A 16,154-nucleotide genomic window follows, 5' to 3' on the forward strand; every position below is an offset into this window, starting at 1 on the left:
TATATGAGGCTAACATAAAGCCACTACATTACAAAGACATTGCTATTCCTATTTAAATTCAGCCATTAAATTCCAGACAGCAGCATAACTCTTACTATGCTGCCATCTACACTCATAATGAACCCCTCAAAGCCTACCTTAGTGCTCATTGCATCCCAGCACAGAGCCCTCTGCATTCTGAAACAGGGGCCTTTACACCCTCACACAAGCCCCTCTACATCTTGATACTGTGCCCACTAACACATTCTACACCTTGAGTAAAACATCTTCTACACCTCAAGCAAAACATGCTCTTCACCCTAACAAATTCCTCTCCATACCGTATGTCTACCACCCTGATTAAAATAGCCTCTGTTCCCTAAGATAGTGCACGCTACTCTTTGACAATTTTTTATAATCATTTATGGGATGTGGGCATCACTGGCTGGGACATTCCTAATTGCCCAGAAGGCAGTTAAGAGATAACCACATTGCCTTGCATCTGAAGTCATATGGAGGAAGCTACAATGGTTTTAAATATGAGCAAGGCTTTGATAAATTGGAGAATGTAACTTGTAATAGACAGGTAACGATAAACAGTGAAAGGGTATGTGCAGGAACTGCAAGAGTTGTTCATTCCTGCCTAGTGCAAAAATAAGGCAGGAAAGGTGGTCTAACTAGAGTTAACAAGAGAAACTGGGGATTGTATTAGATCCAGTAAGAGACACACAAATTGGCCAAACAGCAGACCTAAGGTTTTGGGCACGTTAGTTTTCAGCAAAGGGAGACAAAGGGAGACAAAGGGATTGATTAACAGAGAAAAAATAAAGTCTGAGTGTAAGCTTGTGGAGAACATACTAACTGATTGTAAAAGCTTTCATAGGGATTTGAAGAGAAAAAAACTAGCAAAGACAAATATAGCTCCCTTCCAGGCAGAAGAAGAGTTATAATGTGGAACAAAGAGTTGACAGATCAATTAAATATATACTTGGGTCTTTCTTTGCAACCATGGAAACAAATGACATTCCAGAAATGAACGCAGTGTCTAACAAGAGGGAGGAACTCGAGGAAATCAATATTGTTAGGGAAAAGGTGGTCAGAAAATTGATGGGATTAAAGGCAAATAAATCTCCAGGTCCCAATAATTTACATCCTAGAGCATTTGAAGAAGTGGCTCAAGAATTGTTGGATGCACTGCTAGTTATCTTTCATGATTCTACAGTCTCCTATGGATTGGAAAGTCATTAATGTAACCACATTATATTAAGAAAAATGGAAAGTAACCAGGGAATTAAAGATCGGTTAGCCCAACAATGGTATTAGGCAAAATTTAGAGTCCATGATAAAGGATTTAATAGTAGAGCATTTGGAAAACAAAATCACAGAAAAGAGATCAGACAGAGTCAGCATGCATTTACAAAGAGGAAATCAAATTTGAAAAATTCTACTAGAACTTTTTGAGGGTGTAACTAGTAGAGTGGAAAAAGGGGAGCCAGTGAATGTTCAGTGGCCTTTGATAAAGTTCTACTTAGGAGACTCACATGTAAAATTTAAGTGGATGGGATTGGGGGGTAGTGTATGCATGGATAGAGAACTGTTTGGGAGACAAGGTATGAAAAGTAGAAATAAACATGCCTTTTTCCAAGCATTAGGAAGTGACTAGTGGACTACAGTAGCAATCAGTACTTGGACGCCAACTATTCACAATACGTTTTAATGACTTAGGTGTCTCCCAAGCACAGATAACACAAAGTTGGGTGGGAAGGTGAGCTGTGAGGAGGATGCAGAGATGCTTCAGTGTGACAAAGACAAATTGTGTGAATGGGAAAATATATGACAGCTGCAGTATACTGTAGATAAAGGTTAGATTATCCGCATTTGGAGCAAAATCAGGAAGTAAATAAAGAGATGCCCATGTACACCAGTCCTTGAAAGTAAAGAAGGTAAATGGTATGTTGGCCTTCATCGCAAGAGAACCTGGAAACAGGGGCAGGGATGTCTTGCTGTAACTGCCTTGGTGTGACCACACTTAGAACACTGTGTGCAGCTTGGGGCTCCTTCTCTGAGGAAGGATGTTCTGGCTACAGAGAGAATGCAATGAACCAGACTGATTCCTGGGATTTCAGGACTAGCATATGCAGAAAGTGGATCATTTAGGATGATATTCGATGGAGATTAGAAGAATGATGGATGATCTCATGGAAATATATAAAATTCTAACAGGATAGGTCAATGTAAATGCTGGAAGGATGCTCTTGGTAACTGTGGAAACAAGACCAGGGGTCACCATCTACGGATACAGGGTACATCATTTAGGACTGAGATGAGGAGAAATGCTTTCAACCAGAGAGTGGAACTGTCTGCCACAGAATGTAATTGAGGGCAAAACATTAAATGTTTTCAAGAAGAAATTAGACATAGTTCTTAGGACAAAAGGGATTGAAAAGTGTATGGAGAAAATTGGAACAGGATACTGAGTAAATGATCATCCATTATCATATTGAATAGTAGTGCAAGCTCAAGGGCTGAATGGGCTACTCTGGCTCCTATTCATTCTTTCTATGTCAGTTTACAGCCCAATGCAGAACACTCTACATCATGATACAGAACCCTCTGCACGCTGATACAATGCCCTCCACATCCAAACACAGTGTCTTCTACACCCTGAGACTGTGCACGCTACCTCCTAATACAGTGCCCTCTACAGTGAAGTGCCCTGAAGAATCTAAACTTGCACTGAGTTTCTTCATTCACAGTCCTACATGCAATGAACATGCTGCATTGCACCCACCACGGGGTGGCTGTTATTGCATTCCACAGAGTAACATGATTCTATCTGCTCCCAGTCACTTAGAATGGGTAAGAGTCCTGTGTAACTTGTGGACAAGATAAGAATTGTGAATTTGGTGAGAAATGTAAGTCTTTCATCTTTTAGAATGGGATATGCTAGTTTTGGTTCTTCAATATGCAAATCCCAGAACTCCTTTTAAATTATACCCTCAAGATAGCTTTAGCTTTTCTAACAATAGGTGCTTTCTCGCTTTAATGGTGTGAGGTTAAAGTCCGTGTCCCAATGTTGAGTCAGACTGGTTCTATTTCTAAAGTGTGCTTACTGAATCATACATGGATTTATGCAGTTTTTGAGCAAAATAAAATGTAATTCTGCAAAGACTTTTATCTTTGTGCGTGCAGGAGAGACAGTGAGCGTGCATGTGAGTGTGTACATGTGGATGTGAGTGCATATATGTGGATGTGAGTGCATGTGAAAGAGTGTGTAAATGTATGTGTGTAAGCTTGGTTAACTGTGTGAGTGAGTGTGATGGAGCCTGTGAGAGGGTGCATTCATAGATGCAAATGCGATGGGTGTATGTGTGTGTATGTGTGTGCGTATAAGAGAGAGCTTGTGTATGAGAGAGGGTCTGCGTGAGTATGAGTATGTAAGTGTGTGTGTGTGTGTGTACTTGTGTGTGTGAGAGAGCATACAATGCAGTGGGGTCTCATGAACACAAGGTCCCAGTTGAGGTCATCCCCATGGGTGCCGAACTTGGCTATCAGACTCTGCCCGGCCACTTTGCATTGTTTCTTGTCCTGAAGTCCACCTTGGAGAATGGCAACCCTGTGGTCAGAGACCAACTGTTCCAGACTGCTGAACTGTTCCCCGACTGGGAGGGAACACTCCTGCCTGGTAATTATCGCACAGTGTCCATTCATCCATTGTCATAGAGTCTGCTCGCCAATATACCAAGCCTCAGGGCATCCTTGCCTGCAGCGATAGACAACGTTGCTGAGTCACATGGGTGGGAGATCTTCTCATGTGTAATGGTGGTATCCATGTCAACACTCTGACATGTCTTGCAGTGGTTGCCATGACAGGGTTGTACAGTGTTGTGATAGATGTTGTGCTGAAGGCTGGGCAGTTTGCTGCAAACAGTGATCTGTTTAAGATTTGGTGATTAGATTAGATTAGATTAGATTCCCTACAGTATGGAAACAGGCCATTCGGCCCAACACATTCACACCGACCCTCTGAAGAGCAACCCACCTAGACCTATTCCCCTACCCTATATTTACTAATGACTAATACACCTAACACTGAGTAATTTAGCATGGTCAGTTCACCCGCACATCTTTGGATTTTGGGAAGAAACTGGAGCACTTGGAGGAAACCCACACAGACACGGGGCGAATGTGCAAACTCCACACAGACATTGAACCCAGGTCCCTGGCGTCACCCTTTAAAGGCGAGAGGTGGAGGCCTGGGGAAGGTCTTGACGAGGTGCTCATCCGCATCTATAATGTGTTGCGGGCTGCAAAGAACATGGCGTAGTTCTTCTTTTTGACTATAACCTGGTGTCATGTGATTTTTAAGCTTGTCCACCCCAGTCAAACACCGGCATCTCCAAATCATGATTATCATAGACACCATTAACTGCCAGCTCAAAGTGGAGAGGGTCTCCAAGAAGATCATGCATATCGACACAGACATCAAGTTTCTGCAGCAATGCGGACAGACTTTGTCACCGCACCTCTCGCAAACTCCTCAATCAGCTCATTCACCAACTCTACAGCAGGCACTGTAACCTTGAAACTAAGATGGAGTCCACACTCTCAACTTGCACTCAGGATACCGCAGTACAGTTATGGGACATTGCCAAACAGACAAGGTGACAGAACTACACCACGTCCTTACACACCAAGAATAACAAACTGGAGAAACATGGCCTCACCACCAGCAGTAGCCAAGCCCACCCTGGCACCAGAGTTGAAAATGTAATCACCAGTGAGAAGTCGATTGTCAACATATTGGGCCACACCCTTCAACTGGAGGAGATTGAAGTTCTTAGCAGGGGATTCAATTTCTGCCCCATCACCAAAATGGACCCCATGGGTCTTGCAGCAGACACGGAGGAATTCATCAGACAAATGAGACTCTGTGAATCCTTTCATGATGTCAGCAGTGATCCCAATGAGCTCACTGATGAACCTGAACAGTCATCACAGGGATCTGTAGAGGAGTGACTAAAGAAGGAGTGAACCTGGACCTCACTGGAGGGCCACTGCCCTGGGCTTGACATGTATCCTCAAAGCGTCAGGAAGCATGTAAATGCCAGATTCATCAGCTGCAAATGTGTTGCTGGTCAAAGCACAGCAGGTTAGGCAGCATCTCAGGAATAGAGAATTCGACGTTTCGAGCATAAGCCCTTCATCAGGTCTATTCCTGATGAAGGGCTTATGCTCGAAACGTCGAATTCTCTATTCCTGAGATGCTGCCTAACCTGCTGTGCTTTGACCAGCAACACATTTGCAGCTGTGATCTCCAGCATCTGCAGACCTCATTTTTTACTCGAAGATTCATCAGCTGCACCCACCAGGTAGAGCAGAACATTATCTGATCACAACACAATACCATCCATGCTCTCAAAACCAATCACAGCATTGCCATCTAACTGGCACATAAAGGAGGAGCCGTCGTCATTCAGAATAGAACAGACTACTGCAAGGAAGTCTACCGACAACTGAACAACCAGGAACACTACAGGCAATTACCGGCCGATTCAACCAAAGAGCACACCCGTGAACTAAAAACATTGATCAGAGTTTGGATCCAGTTCTTCAGAGTACCCCATGCACTCCCATCCTGTGTACTTCCTGTGAGAGCGGAGTCGCAGATAGATAGGATAGTGAAGAAGGTGTTTGGTATGCTTCCTTTATTGGTCAGAGTATTGAGTACAGGAGTTGGGAGATCATGTTGCGGTTGTACAGGACATTGGTTAGGCCACTGTTGGAATATTGTGTGCAATCCTGGTCTCCTTCTTATTGGAAAGATGTTGCGAAACTTGAAAGAGTTCAGAAAAGATTTACAAGGATATTGCCAGGGTTGGAGGATTTGAGTTATAGGGAGAGGCTGAACAGGCTGGGGCTGTTTTCCCTGGAGCTTCGGAGGCTGAGGGGTGACCTTATAGAGGTTTACAAAATTATGAGGGGCATGGATAGGATAAATAGACAAAGACTTTTCCCTGGGGTGGAGAGTCCAGAACTAGAGGGCATAGGTTTAGTGTGAGAGGGGAAAGATATAAAAGAGACCTACAGGGCAACTTTTTCACGCAGAGGTGGTACGTGTATTGAATGAGCTACCAGAGGATGTGGTGGAGGTTGCAACATTTAAGAGGCATTTGGATGGGTATATGAATAGGAAGGGTTTGGAGGAATATAGGCCGGGTGCTGGCAGATGGGGCTAGATGGGGTTGGGATATCTGGTTGGGATATTTGGATAGCTATGATACCTGGTCGGCATGGACGGGTTGGACCGAAGGGTCTGTTTCCATGCTGTACGTCTCTATGAGTCTATGACTCTATAACACAGCACCCATAGATCAGTTGAATTGCAAACATTTCTCATCACATTGGATGTGGCAGCACTGTACACCAGCATCCCCCACAATGATGGCATCGCGACAACAGCCTCCGTACTCAACACCAACAACTGCCAAACTCCAAACACCATCCTACAACTCATCCGCTTTATTCTCGATCACAATGTCTTCACCTTTGACAACCAGGTCTTCATCCAGACACATGGAACAGCCATGGAGACCAAATTTGTACCCCAATATGACAACATTTTCATGCACAAATTCGAACAAGACTTCTTCTCTACGCAGAACCTCCAACCAATGTTATACACCAGGTATATTGACAATATTTTCTTCCTCTGGACCCATGCCGAGGAGTCACTGAAACAGCTACGCAGTGATATCAGCGAGTTTCATTCCACCATCAAACTCACCATGAACCATCTCTACTATCTGTCTCATTCTTGGATACATGTATCTCCATCAAGGATGGGCACCTCAGCACCTCACTCTACAACAAACCCATAGATAACCTCACAATGCTACACTTCTCCAGCTTCCACCTAAAACATATTAAAACAGCCATCCCCAACAGACAGGCATGCACAGGATCTGTTCAGATGAGGAGGAACGTGATGGACTCATCAAAGTGCTCAAGGATGCCCTCTTAAGAGCAAGGTATGATGCTCAACTCATCGACTGCCAGTTCTGACATGCCACAGTGAAAAATTGTAAAGACCTCCTCAGGAGACAGACATGAGCTGCAACCGACAGGGTACCCTTGGTTGTCCAGTACTTCCCAGGAGCTGGGAAACTACACCATGTTCTTCACAGCCTGCAACACATTATTGATGAGGATGAACATCTCGCCAAGCCTTTTTCCACACCTGCACTTCTCACCTTCAAACAACCACCAAACCTCAAACAGTTTGCAGCAAACTGCCCAGCCTTCAGGATAACATCGACCCCAAACCTTGTCACGGCAGCCACTGAAAGACATTTCAGTGTCGACACGGAAACCACTATTACACATGGGGACACCTCCCACCATGTACATGGTAGGTACTCAGCCAACAGTGTCTATCTCATATGCTGCAGACAAGGATGCCCTGAGGCATGGTGCATTGGCGAGACCAAGCAGAGGTGACGGCAACAGATGGATAGACACCACACAACAATCAATAAAGAGGAGTGTTCCCTCCCAGTTGGGTAATACTTCAGCGGTCCTGGAAATTCGGCCTCGGACCGTCAGGTGACCATCCTCCAAGGCGGACTTCGGAACACACAACAACGCAAAGTGGCCGAGTAGAGGCTGATAGCCACATTCAGTACCCATGGGGATGGCCTCAACCGAGACTTTGGGTTCATGTCACACTACAGGTGACCCCACTGCACTATACTCTCTCTCTTTCTCACACACACACACACACACACACACACACACACACACACACACACACACACACACACACACACACACACTCACTCCCCTATGTGCTCATGCAATCACACAGAGCCTCTCTCATACACAAGCTCTCTCATGCGCACACAAGTACACCCCCTGCACTCATACCGATGCCCACACCCTTTCACAGACTTATACCCCATCACACTCACACACACCCATACACATATATAAGTTTATGGGGTGAATTTGTATTTGCAGAATTACATTTTAGTTCACTCAAAAACTGCATAAATCTATTTAAGATTCTGTAAAGTCCAACTTTAGCAATAGAACCATTCTGATTCAACATTGGGACACAGACAGCCTTTAACCTCACGCGTTTAATACATCATCTGAGCTGAGATGGCACCTCTTGTTAGAAAGGCTGACGGTAACTTGAGGATATAACTTAAAAGGAGCTCTGGGATGTACATATTAAAGAACTGAAACTAGCATATCCCATTCTAAAAGATGAAAGACTTAATCAAATTTAGATTAATATATTCTGACAGTTCCATGACACCCCTGTAACCCTTTTGCTCCAACTTCTGTTCTTATGGTCCTGTTCAACAACCACCTGATGAAAAGGGAGTGCCTCGAAAGCAAGTGCTTCCAATTAAACCTGTTGGATTATAACTTGGTGTTGTGTGATTTTTAAGCTTATCCACCCCAGTCCAACACTGATACCTCCAAATCATAGCATGCAGGAAAGTGAGTATTGATTTTTTGATTGTGTAGGACCTGGAGATTACAAATAGAAACATGGTGATGGCACTGAGGAAGAGAGTTTGCTGTGCTGTATGTTTACAATCCAGTTAATGATGTTGCCCCATACCTTGTTCCTGCTGCCTTACATTGGTACATGATGAATTGGTCAAACAATATGTATCTTGCATATAGGTTCCAGAGCTGTAGAGAAATGCTGGAAATGTGATGAATGCAGTGTAGGTTACAGTTATCCAGCATAACTGGAAATCCATCCATACAGTCCCGTTTGCCCTCGCACCATGGAGAAACCGTGGAAATGTAAGGAAGAACTCTATTATGCATTCCAACTGAAAATCCTTTGGCGCAGTCACACTGGGGAGAGACCATTCACCTGCTCCATGTATGGGAAGGGATTGTATCTACCTGCGTTTTTAAACAGTGGCATCATATTTGCTGTTTTCCAATCTGCTGGAACTGCCCCAAACTCCAGCAAAATTTGGAAAATTACCCCAAGTAAAAAGCAGGAGGCAGCTGGGACCCCTGGAGATATAAGGAGGATAGCCCTTGGTTAAGAAGATCAGGGTGTTTTCAAAAAGATTCTTTAAGTATATTAAAAAAAGAAGAACCAGAGTGGTTAGCACTGCTGCCTCACAGCTCCAGGGACTCCGGTTCAATTCCAAACCTCAATGACAGTCTGTGTGGAGTTTGCACATTCTTCCTGTGTTTGCATGGGTTTCCTCTGGGTGCTCTAGTTACCCCCCACAGTCAAAAGCTGTGCAGGTTAGGTGAATTGACCATGCTAAATTGCCCCTCATAATGTTTAGGGATGTGTAGATTAGGTGCATTAATCAGGGGTAAATATAGGATATTTTTTAGGGGGGTGGTTGGAAATGGGCCTGGGTAGGTTACTCTTCGGATGGTCAATGTGGACTTGTTGGGCCAAAGGACCTGTTTCCATACTGGAGGGGTTCTATGATTCTATGTAGTTTGCCTGGCTATTGTGGCTAATCAGATAAGATCGCCTAGAGCGGAAACAGGCCCTTAAGGTCAGTCCTCCTGAAGGTAGAGAAGGTTGGGAGGTTAATATGAGTATTCAAAAGTCATGAGGAGCTGGATGGGGTAGACAGGAAGCAACTGTTCTGATTGGCAAAAGATAAGAATCAGAAGACACAGACTAAAAGGTGACTGGCAAAAGAACCAGTGGAGACATTGGGAAGTGTAATCACAAAATGAATGAGGATCTGGAATTAGAGGGTGGTGGAAGTAGGGCCAATCGTAAAGAGAATAAAATAAATGTAAGAATATAAGAATTAGGAACAGGAGTAGGAATTTCAGCCCCCTGAGTCTGCTCCACCATTTAATACAATCCTGGCTGATCTAATCTCGACCTGAACTTCCTTTTAAACTCCAAATTAGATTATCCACCTGAAGAGGAAAAAAATTGCACAATGTGATGATCTTCAAACTATTGGGTAATCACTTGAAAAGGGACTCTTTCAAGTTACCTCATCAGGACTGTCATGACCCGAGGAAGGAAAGTTTTGAGACAGCTGCCCTGTTGTTGTCTGTCTTAAATTAAAACTCTGGCTGAAAGCTGTTGTTGAATTGGCCTCCAGAGCTACCCTGCTTGACTAAAGAACACTGCACTGTGGAACTGTATGACTGTTTGAATAGGAGTGATCATGCTGCTTGTGGTTGCAATACATTATATTTTTGTTACATCAATTAACTAAAATTAAGTTAGTGCTTGATTAGAAGTACAAAGTAATGTTAATACATAATTAATTTGCATTTATTCCAGGTTGTGTTAAAAGTTGCAAATTTGTAGTTTATTTATTTAGTTTATAGTTCTTGCTGTTAACATTGACAGTGAGTGGAAAGTGTTGAGATCATTTATATCAAAATGAAGAATCTTCTCCAATGGGTGTTTAAGTCAAATCCCAAAAGCTAAGAACTCTCTGTAAGGATGTTAGTGTTTTATTGTTGGACCTAATTTCTGTGGACTGCTGAATGATTTTGAACTTTACACATCTGTGTAAGACTGAGGAAGGGATTATTGAAAATTTTAATTGATGAGTATTTGTTAGATAGATTTGATAAATATGGCCATTCCTTGTGGCAATTGTGTCCGTGTCCTGGAAGGTCCTACGACGTGGTGGGATGCTTCAATGGCTTCAGTGATGTGATGGGTCTGGATCGAGGATCCCAATGGCCTGGGATTCCTTGAAACAGCATTGCAGTGTTTTCGGAGTCATCCAGCCCAGCCCTGGATTCTTTGAGGCAGCTTTGGCATTATGGTGGGTCCGGCCTGAGATTGCAATGGCCCAGGATTTCTTTCAGCGGCTGGAGCATCAGGTTTCCCCAATCTGAGGAGCAGTGGAACCATGAATTGAACTAAGATGGACTTTGTCTTAATTTGTTTTATATGTATAATTTGACATTAAAATAGTACCGGAGTATGGTGACTTAAACACTTTTCACTGTTTTTTTTATATGATTACAAGTGACAATAAATTACTATTCTATTCTTTTCTGTTGTACTGTTATGCAAGGGAGTTAAAGGATGTTAAACTAAGGCAGGTATATGAAGTTAAGATACAGATTAGCCACAATTGCATTGAATGTCAAAACAGAGGAAACAGAGGAATTGAGGAAGTGAACGGCCTCCTTCTGTTTCTACGCTTTTATATGAAAGCTATAAACAGAAAAAATCTGAGAACCCCTGATTCTAATGCCCCCCTACACATTAACAGCACAGAGGTGGAACGAGTGGAGAATGTCAAGCTCCTGGAAGTAATCATCCACAACAAGCTTTCTTGGACTCTTCGTGTGGATGCACTGGTTACAACAGCCCAATAATGTCTCTTCTTCTTCAGTCAGCTGAGGAAATTTGGCATGACAACAAATACCTTTGCCAACTTTCATAGATGCGCCATCGAGAGCATTCTGTCTGGATGTATCACTACCTGGGATGGCAACTGTACCATTCAAGATCTGAGACAGTTACAGAGAATGGTGAACTTGGCCCAGACAATCACAAAGGCCAACCCCCCCCCCCCATCCATAGAATCCATCTACCAGGCCCACTCCCAAGGAAAGGCTACCAGCATTCCCAAAGATCCATTCGACCCTGGCAATGTTTTTCTACAACCTCTACCATCGGGGAGAAGGTACAGAAGCCGGAACACATGCACCAGCGGTTTCAAAACAGTTTCTACCCTACTGTTAGAATACTGAATGGACTCACAAACTCTTAACATTTGCCTGTACCTGTGTTTTAGTTTTTGCCAGTGTTTACCTATTATTTACTAATCTATACTACTTAAATCTGTGATCTGCTTGTATTGATCGCAAGACAAAGCTTTTCACTGTGCCTCGGTACATGAGACAATAAATTCAACTCAATTCAACTCAACTCCCCCTATCAGACACTCCTTGGATGGATAGCACTGGGTGAAACACAGAGGAAAGCCCACTCTACTCTTTTGAAACAGAAAATCTAGCTGCTTTGACTTTGTTCGCCGACTTCACCGATTACTTTGGCGAAAAACAAAAATAAATAAACAAACAAAAAAATGGTTCTCCCTTGACTCTGTTCCCACCAACATCCTTTGGGCAGTGACCACAAGGGCCCAAACTAAAAATAAACTCAAACCCAAGCAACATCAAAGAAAACAAATAAATCAATCCCCTCTGCTCCATCCCCATCGAACATCCTGTTGTCCCAGGGACAACAATGGTTTAAAATCCAGAGGAACTTCCCCTGCTCATTTCAACTAAACATAAAATTCCCCTCACACCGAGCCCCATCAAGCACATTGGGAACAGGGAGAGTACAAGGAGCTAAAATGCCCCTTTGGATCTTCAAAGTGGTCCAAAAGCAGAAAAAAGGGAAAATAAAACAGGCTTCATCCTGGGGCACCTCTGTGCTTGTTAAAGCATTCTGACCCAAATCTCCTTGTCTGTTGTACAATGACCACTCCCTGACTCTGACAAAAGATTGTAAAATAAGGTTAAACAGTGACAACAAACACTCCAGATAAAGTGGGAAGATATTGAAACTAAGCCTTACCTGAATATCCAAAACAGCAGATTTGGCCTTTTCACTAACATTCCTGTTGTATTCCTCTATGGTCCATGATGGCTGGGGTCGCTTTTGCTCCAAGACTTCAGTCAGTCGGAGGTCTGTGTACAATGGATTGCTTTTCATGTGGGACTTCATGGAATTGGGATAAGCGTGTGGGCTGAAGACTTGTTCAATCAGAAGAGAATCTTTCCCTGGCTTTGATGGTCTGTGTGATTGTGAAATGACGTATCGTCGATCTAACTGGAAAAGATGTCAAAGGATTCAAGCCAATGAGCAGTTCAGACATCTCACTAAAAGCAAAGAGAGTTATTCAATAGGATGTTTGAATTCATAAATGAAATACTGTTAAAATAAAATCAATGGTTTCAGTATAAAGATCAATAGACCATAAGAAATACCTGAACTATTTCTTCTTTATGATGTGGAGGTGCCAGTGTTGGACTGGGGCGAACAAAGTTAAAAATCACATGACACCAGGTTATAGTCGAACTGGTTTATTTGGAAGTCCTAGCTTTTGGAGGTCTGCTCCTTAGGCAGCTGATGAAGGAGCATCGTTCCGAAAGCTAGTGCTTCCAGATAAACATGTTGGACGATAACCTGGTGTAGTGTGATTTTTAAATATTTCTTTTTCGGGAGTCTTAATCTGAAGGCAGTTAGATAGAGACAACAGAGAACATTTACAACCAGCTTCTCTAGATTGGCGGGGAGGGAAGGGTTTTGAAAACATTACATGGTATTTCTTGAACGGGTTTGTGTGGGCCAGTAGAGCTTTCTGATCTATTTTTGGAACGTGGTGAGCCAGAATTGTTCAAACTGTTAAAATCTATCAAGATCAGCGCGAGACTAGTAATCTAGGAGCCCAGGCAACATGTGGTCAAATCCTATCATTGGATCTGATGGAAGAGAAATTCAATCAATAAACCTGGAATATAAACTAACTTCTGTAGTGGTGACTATGACATCTATCGTAAATTGTCTTAAAAATCCATTTGGTTCACTGATGTCCTTTTGTGAAGGAAATTTGTGATCCTTACCCTGTCAGGCCTACATGCGACTGCAGATCTATAGTGTGGAACTTTAAATGACTAGGTGAGTCATACATAATAAGAGTAAAAGTCGACCATTCAACCCCTTGAGCCTACTCCATTGTTCAATAAAATCCATGCTGATCTGTTTATGTTTTGAATCCCATTGAACACTGTGAATCTTTGATTCCTTTCTATTACACAAATTTATCCATCTTTGTCTTAAAGATTTTCCATAAGCCCAACTCCATCACCTTCTGAAGCCAAAATTTCCAAAGTCACACAATCCTCTGAAAGAAAACATTTCTCTTCACCTCTGTCCTGAAAGCCCGACCCTTAATTTTGAAACAACATTCATTAGTCCTGGACTGACCCACAAGAGGGAACATCCTTTGCACATTCACCTTGTCAAGAGCACTCAGGGTCTTATGCATTTTGATCAAGTCACTCCTGATCCCAGATATGAAGTTAGAATGGCTGTCAGTTTTCCAGCCCCTATGTGGATTTGAAAAGCTGATATGAGACTTAATTGGAATCTTAATCCAATCTTAAAGGCAGAGACTGGACTGAAGAAGAAGACTGAACAACTAAGCATGACAGTGCTGGGGAAAGAGTGTGACAAGCTAAATAGAGTTAGAGAATCATAGAGATGTACAGCATGGAAACAGATCCTTCAGTCCAACTCATTCATGATGACCAGATATCCTAAATTAATCAAGTCCCATTTGCCAGGACTTGGCCCAGAGCCCTCTAAATCCTTCCTCTTCGTATAACCATTCAGATACATTTCAAATATTGTAATGTACCAGCCCCCATCACTTCCTCTGGCAGCTCATTCCACACATGTACCACCCTCTGTGTGAAAACATTGCCCCTGAGGTCTCTTATAAATCTTTCCCCTCCCATCCTAAAGCTGTACTGTCTAGTTCTGGACTTTTTCACCCCAGGGAAAAGACCTTGTCTATTTATCCTATCCATGCCCCTCATGATTTTATCGATCTCTATAAGGTCACCCTTCAGCCTCCAATGCTCCAGGGAAAACAACCCCAGCATATTCAGCTTCTCCTTAGAGCTCAAACCCTCCAACTGTGGCAATGTCTTTGTAAATCTTTTCTGAACCCTTTCAGGAGTCACAACATCTTCCCTAGAGCAGGGGGAGCAGAATTGCATACAATATTCCAAAAGTGGTCCAATCAATGTCCTGTACGGCTGCAACATGACCTCGCAACTTTTATACTCAATATTCTGATCAATAAAGGAAAGCATACCAAACACCTACTTCACTATGCTATCTACCTGCGACTCCACTTTCAAGGAACAATGAAGCTGAACTTCAGGGTCTCTTTGTTCAGCAACACTCCTCTGGAGCTTGCCATTAAGTGTATAAATCTTGCCCTGATTTGTCTTTCCAAAATGCAGCACCTCATATTTATCTAAATTAAACTCCATCTGCCACTCTTCAGCCCATTGGCCCATCTGATCAAGATCCTACTGTACTCTGAGGTTACTCCCTTCGCTGTCCACTACAGTCTTAGTTTTGGTGTCATCTGCAACCTTACTTTTTATACTTCCTATGTTCACATCCAAATCATTTATATAAATGATGAAAAGCAGTAGACCAACAACCAATCCTTGTGGCACTCCACTGGTCACAGGCCTCCAGTCTGGAAAACAACCCTCCACCACCATACTCTGTCTTCTACTTTTGAGCCAGTTCTGTATCCAAATGGCTAGTTCTCCATGTATTCAATGTGATCTAACCTTGCTAACCAGTATACCATGAGGAACCTTGTCAAATGCCTTACTGAAGTCCATATAGATTATGTCTAATGCTCTGCCCTCATCAATCCTCTTTGTCACTTCTTCAAAAAACTCATTCAAGTCAGTGAAACATAATTTCCCACGTACAAAGCCATGTTGACCTACCCTAATCAGTTCGTGCCTTTCCAAATACATGTAAATCCTATCCCTCTGGATTCCCTCCTATACTTGCCACCATCCTCACCATCCTTCTTAAACAGTGGCACCACATTAGCTGACTGCCAGCCTTCTGGCACCTCACCTGTGACTATCAGTGATACAAAAATCTCACCAAGGGGCCCAGCAATCACTTCCCTAGCTTCCTACAGAGTTCTTGGGTACACCTGATCAGATCCTGGGGATTTATCCATCTTTATGTGTTTTAAGGTATCTAGCACCTCCTCCTCTCTAATATGGACATTTCTCAAGTTATCACCTATTTTTCCACATTCTGTATCTTCCATGTCCTTCTCCACTGTAAACACTGATGCAAAATGCTCATTTAGTATCTCCCCCATTTCCTGTAGTTCCAAACATAAGCCACCTTGCTGATCTTTGAGGGGCCCCATTCTCTCCATTACCCTTTTGTCCTTAATGTATTTGTAAAAACCCTTTGGATTCTCCTTGACTCTATTTACCAAAGTCCCCTTTTTGTCCCCTTTTTTGCCTCCCGATTTCCCTCTTAAGTATACTCCTGCTGCCTTTATACTCTTCTAAGGATTCACCTGATCTCTCCTGTCTATACCTGACATATA

At 42.9% G+C, this 16,154-nt stretch overlaps 1 protein-coding gene across 1 annotated transcript in view; it reads right to left on the reverse strand.

Moving 5' to 3' along the window:
* Positions 1 to 16,154, reverse strand: part of minar1 (membrane integral NOTCH2 associated receptor 1) — an 85,842-nt gene that overhangs the window by 18,902 nt on the left and 50,786 nt on the right. The window contains exon 2 of the mRNA XM_060852892.1: positions 12,560 to 12,814. Coding sequence (XP_060708875.1) covers positions 12,560 to 12,814 — 255 coding nt within the window. The remainder of the gene's footprint in view (positions 1 to 12,559; positions 12,815 to 16,154) is intronic.

Source organism: Hemiscyllium ocellatum, chromosome 39 (assembly GCF_020745735.1).
Source record: "Hemiscyllium ocellatum isolate sHemOce1 chromosome 39, sHemOce1.pat.X.cur, whole genome shotgun sequence".
In the NCBI taxonomy this organism is placed as follows: domain Eukaryota; kingdom Metazoa; phylum Chordata; class Chondrichthyes; order Orectolobiformes; family Hemiscylliidae; genus Hemiscyllium; species Hemiscyllium ocellatum.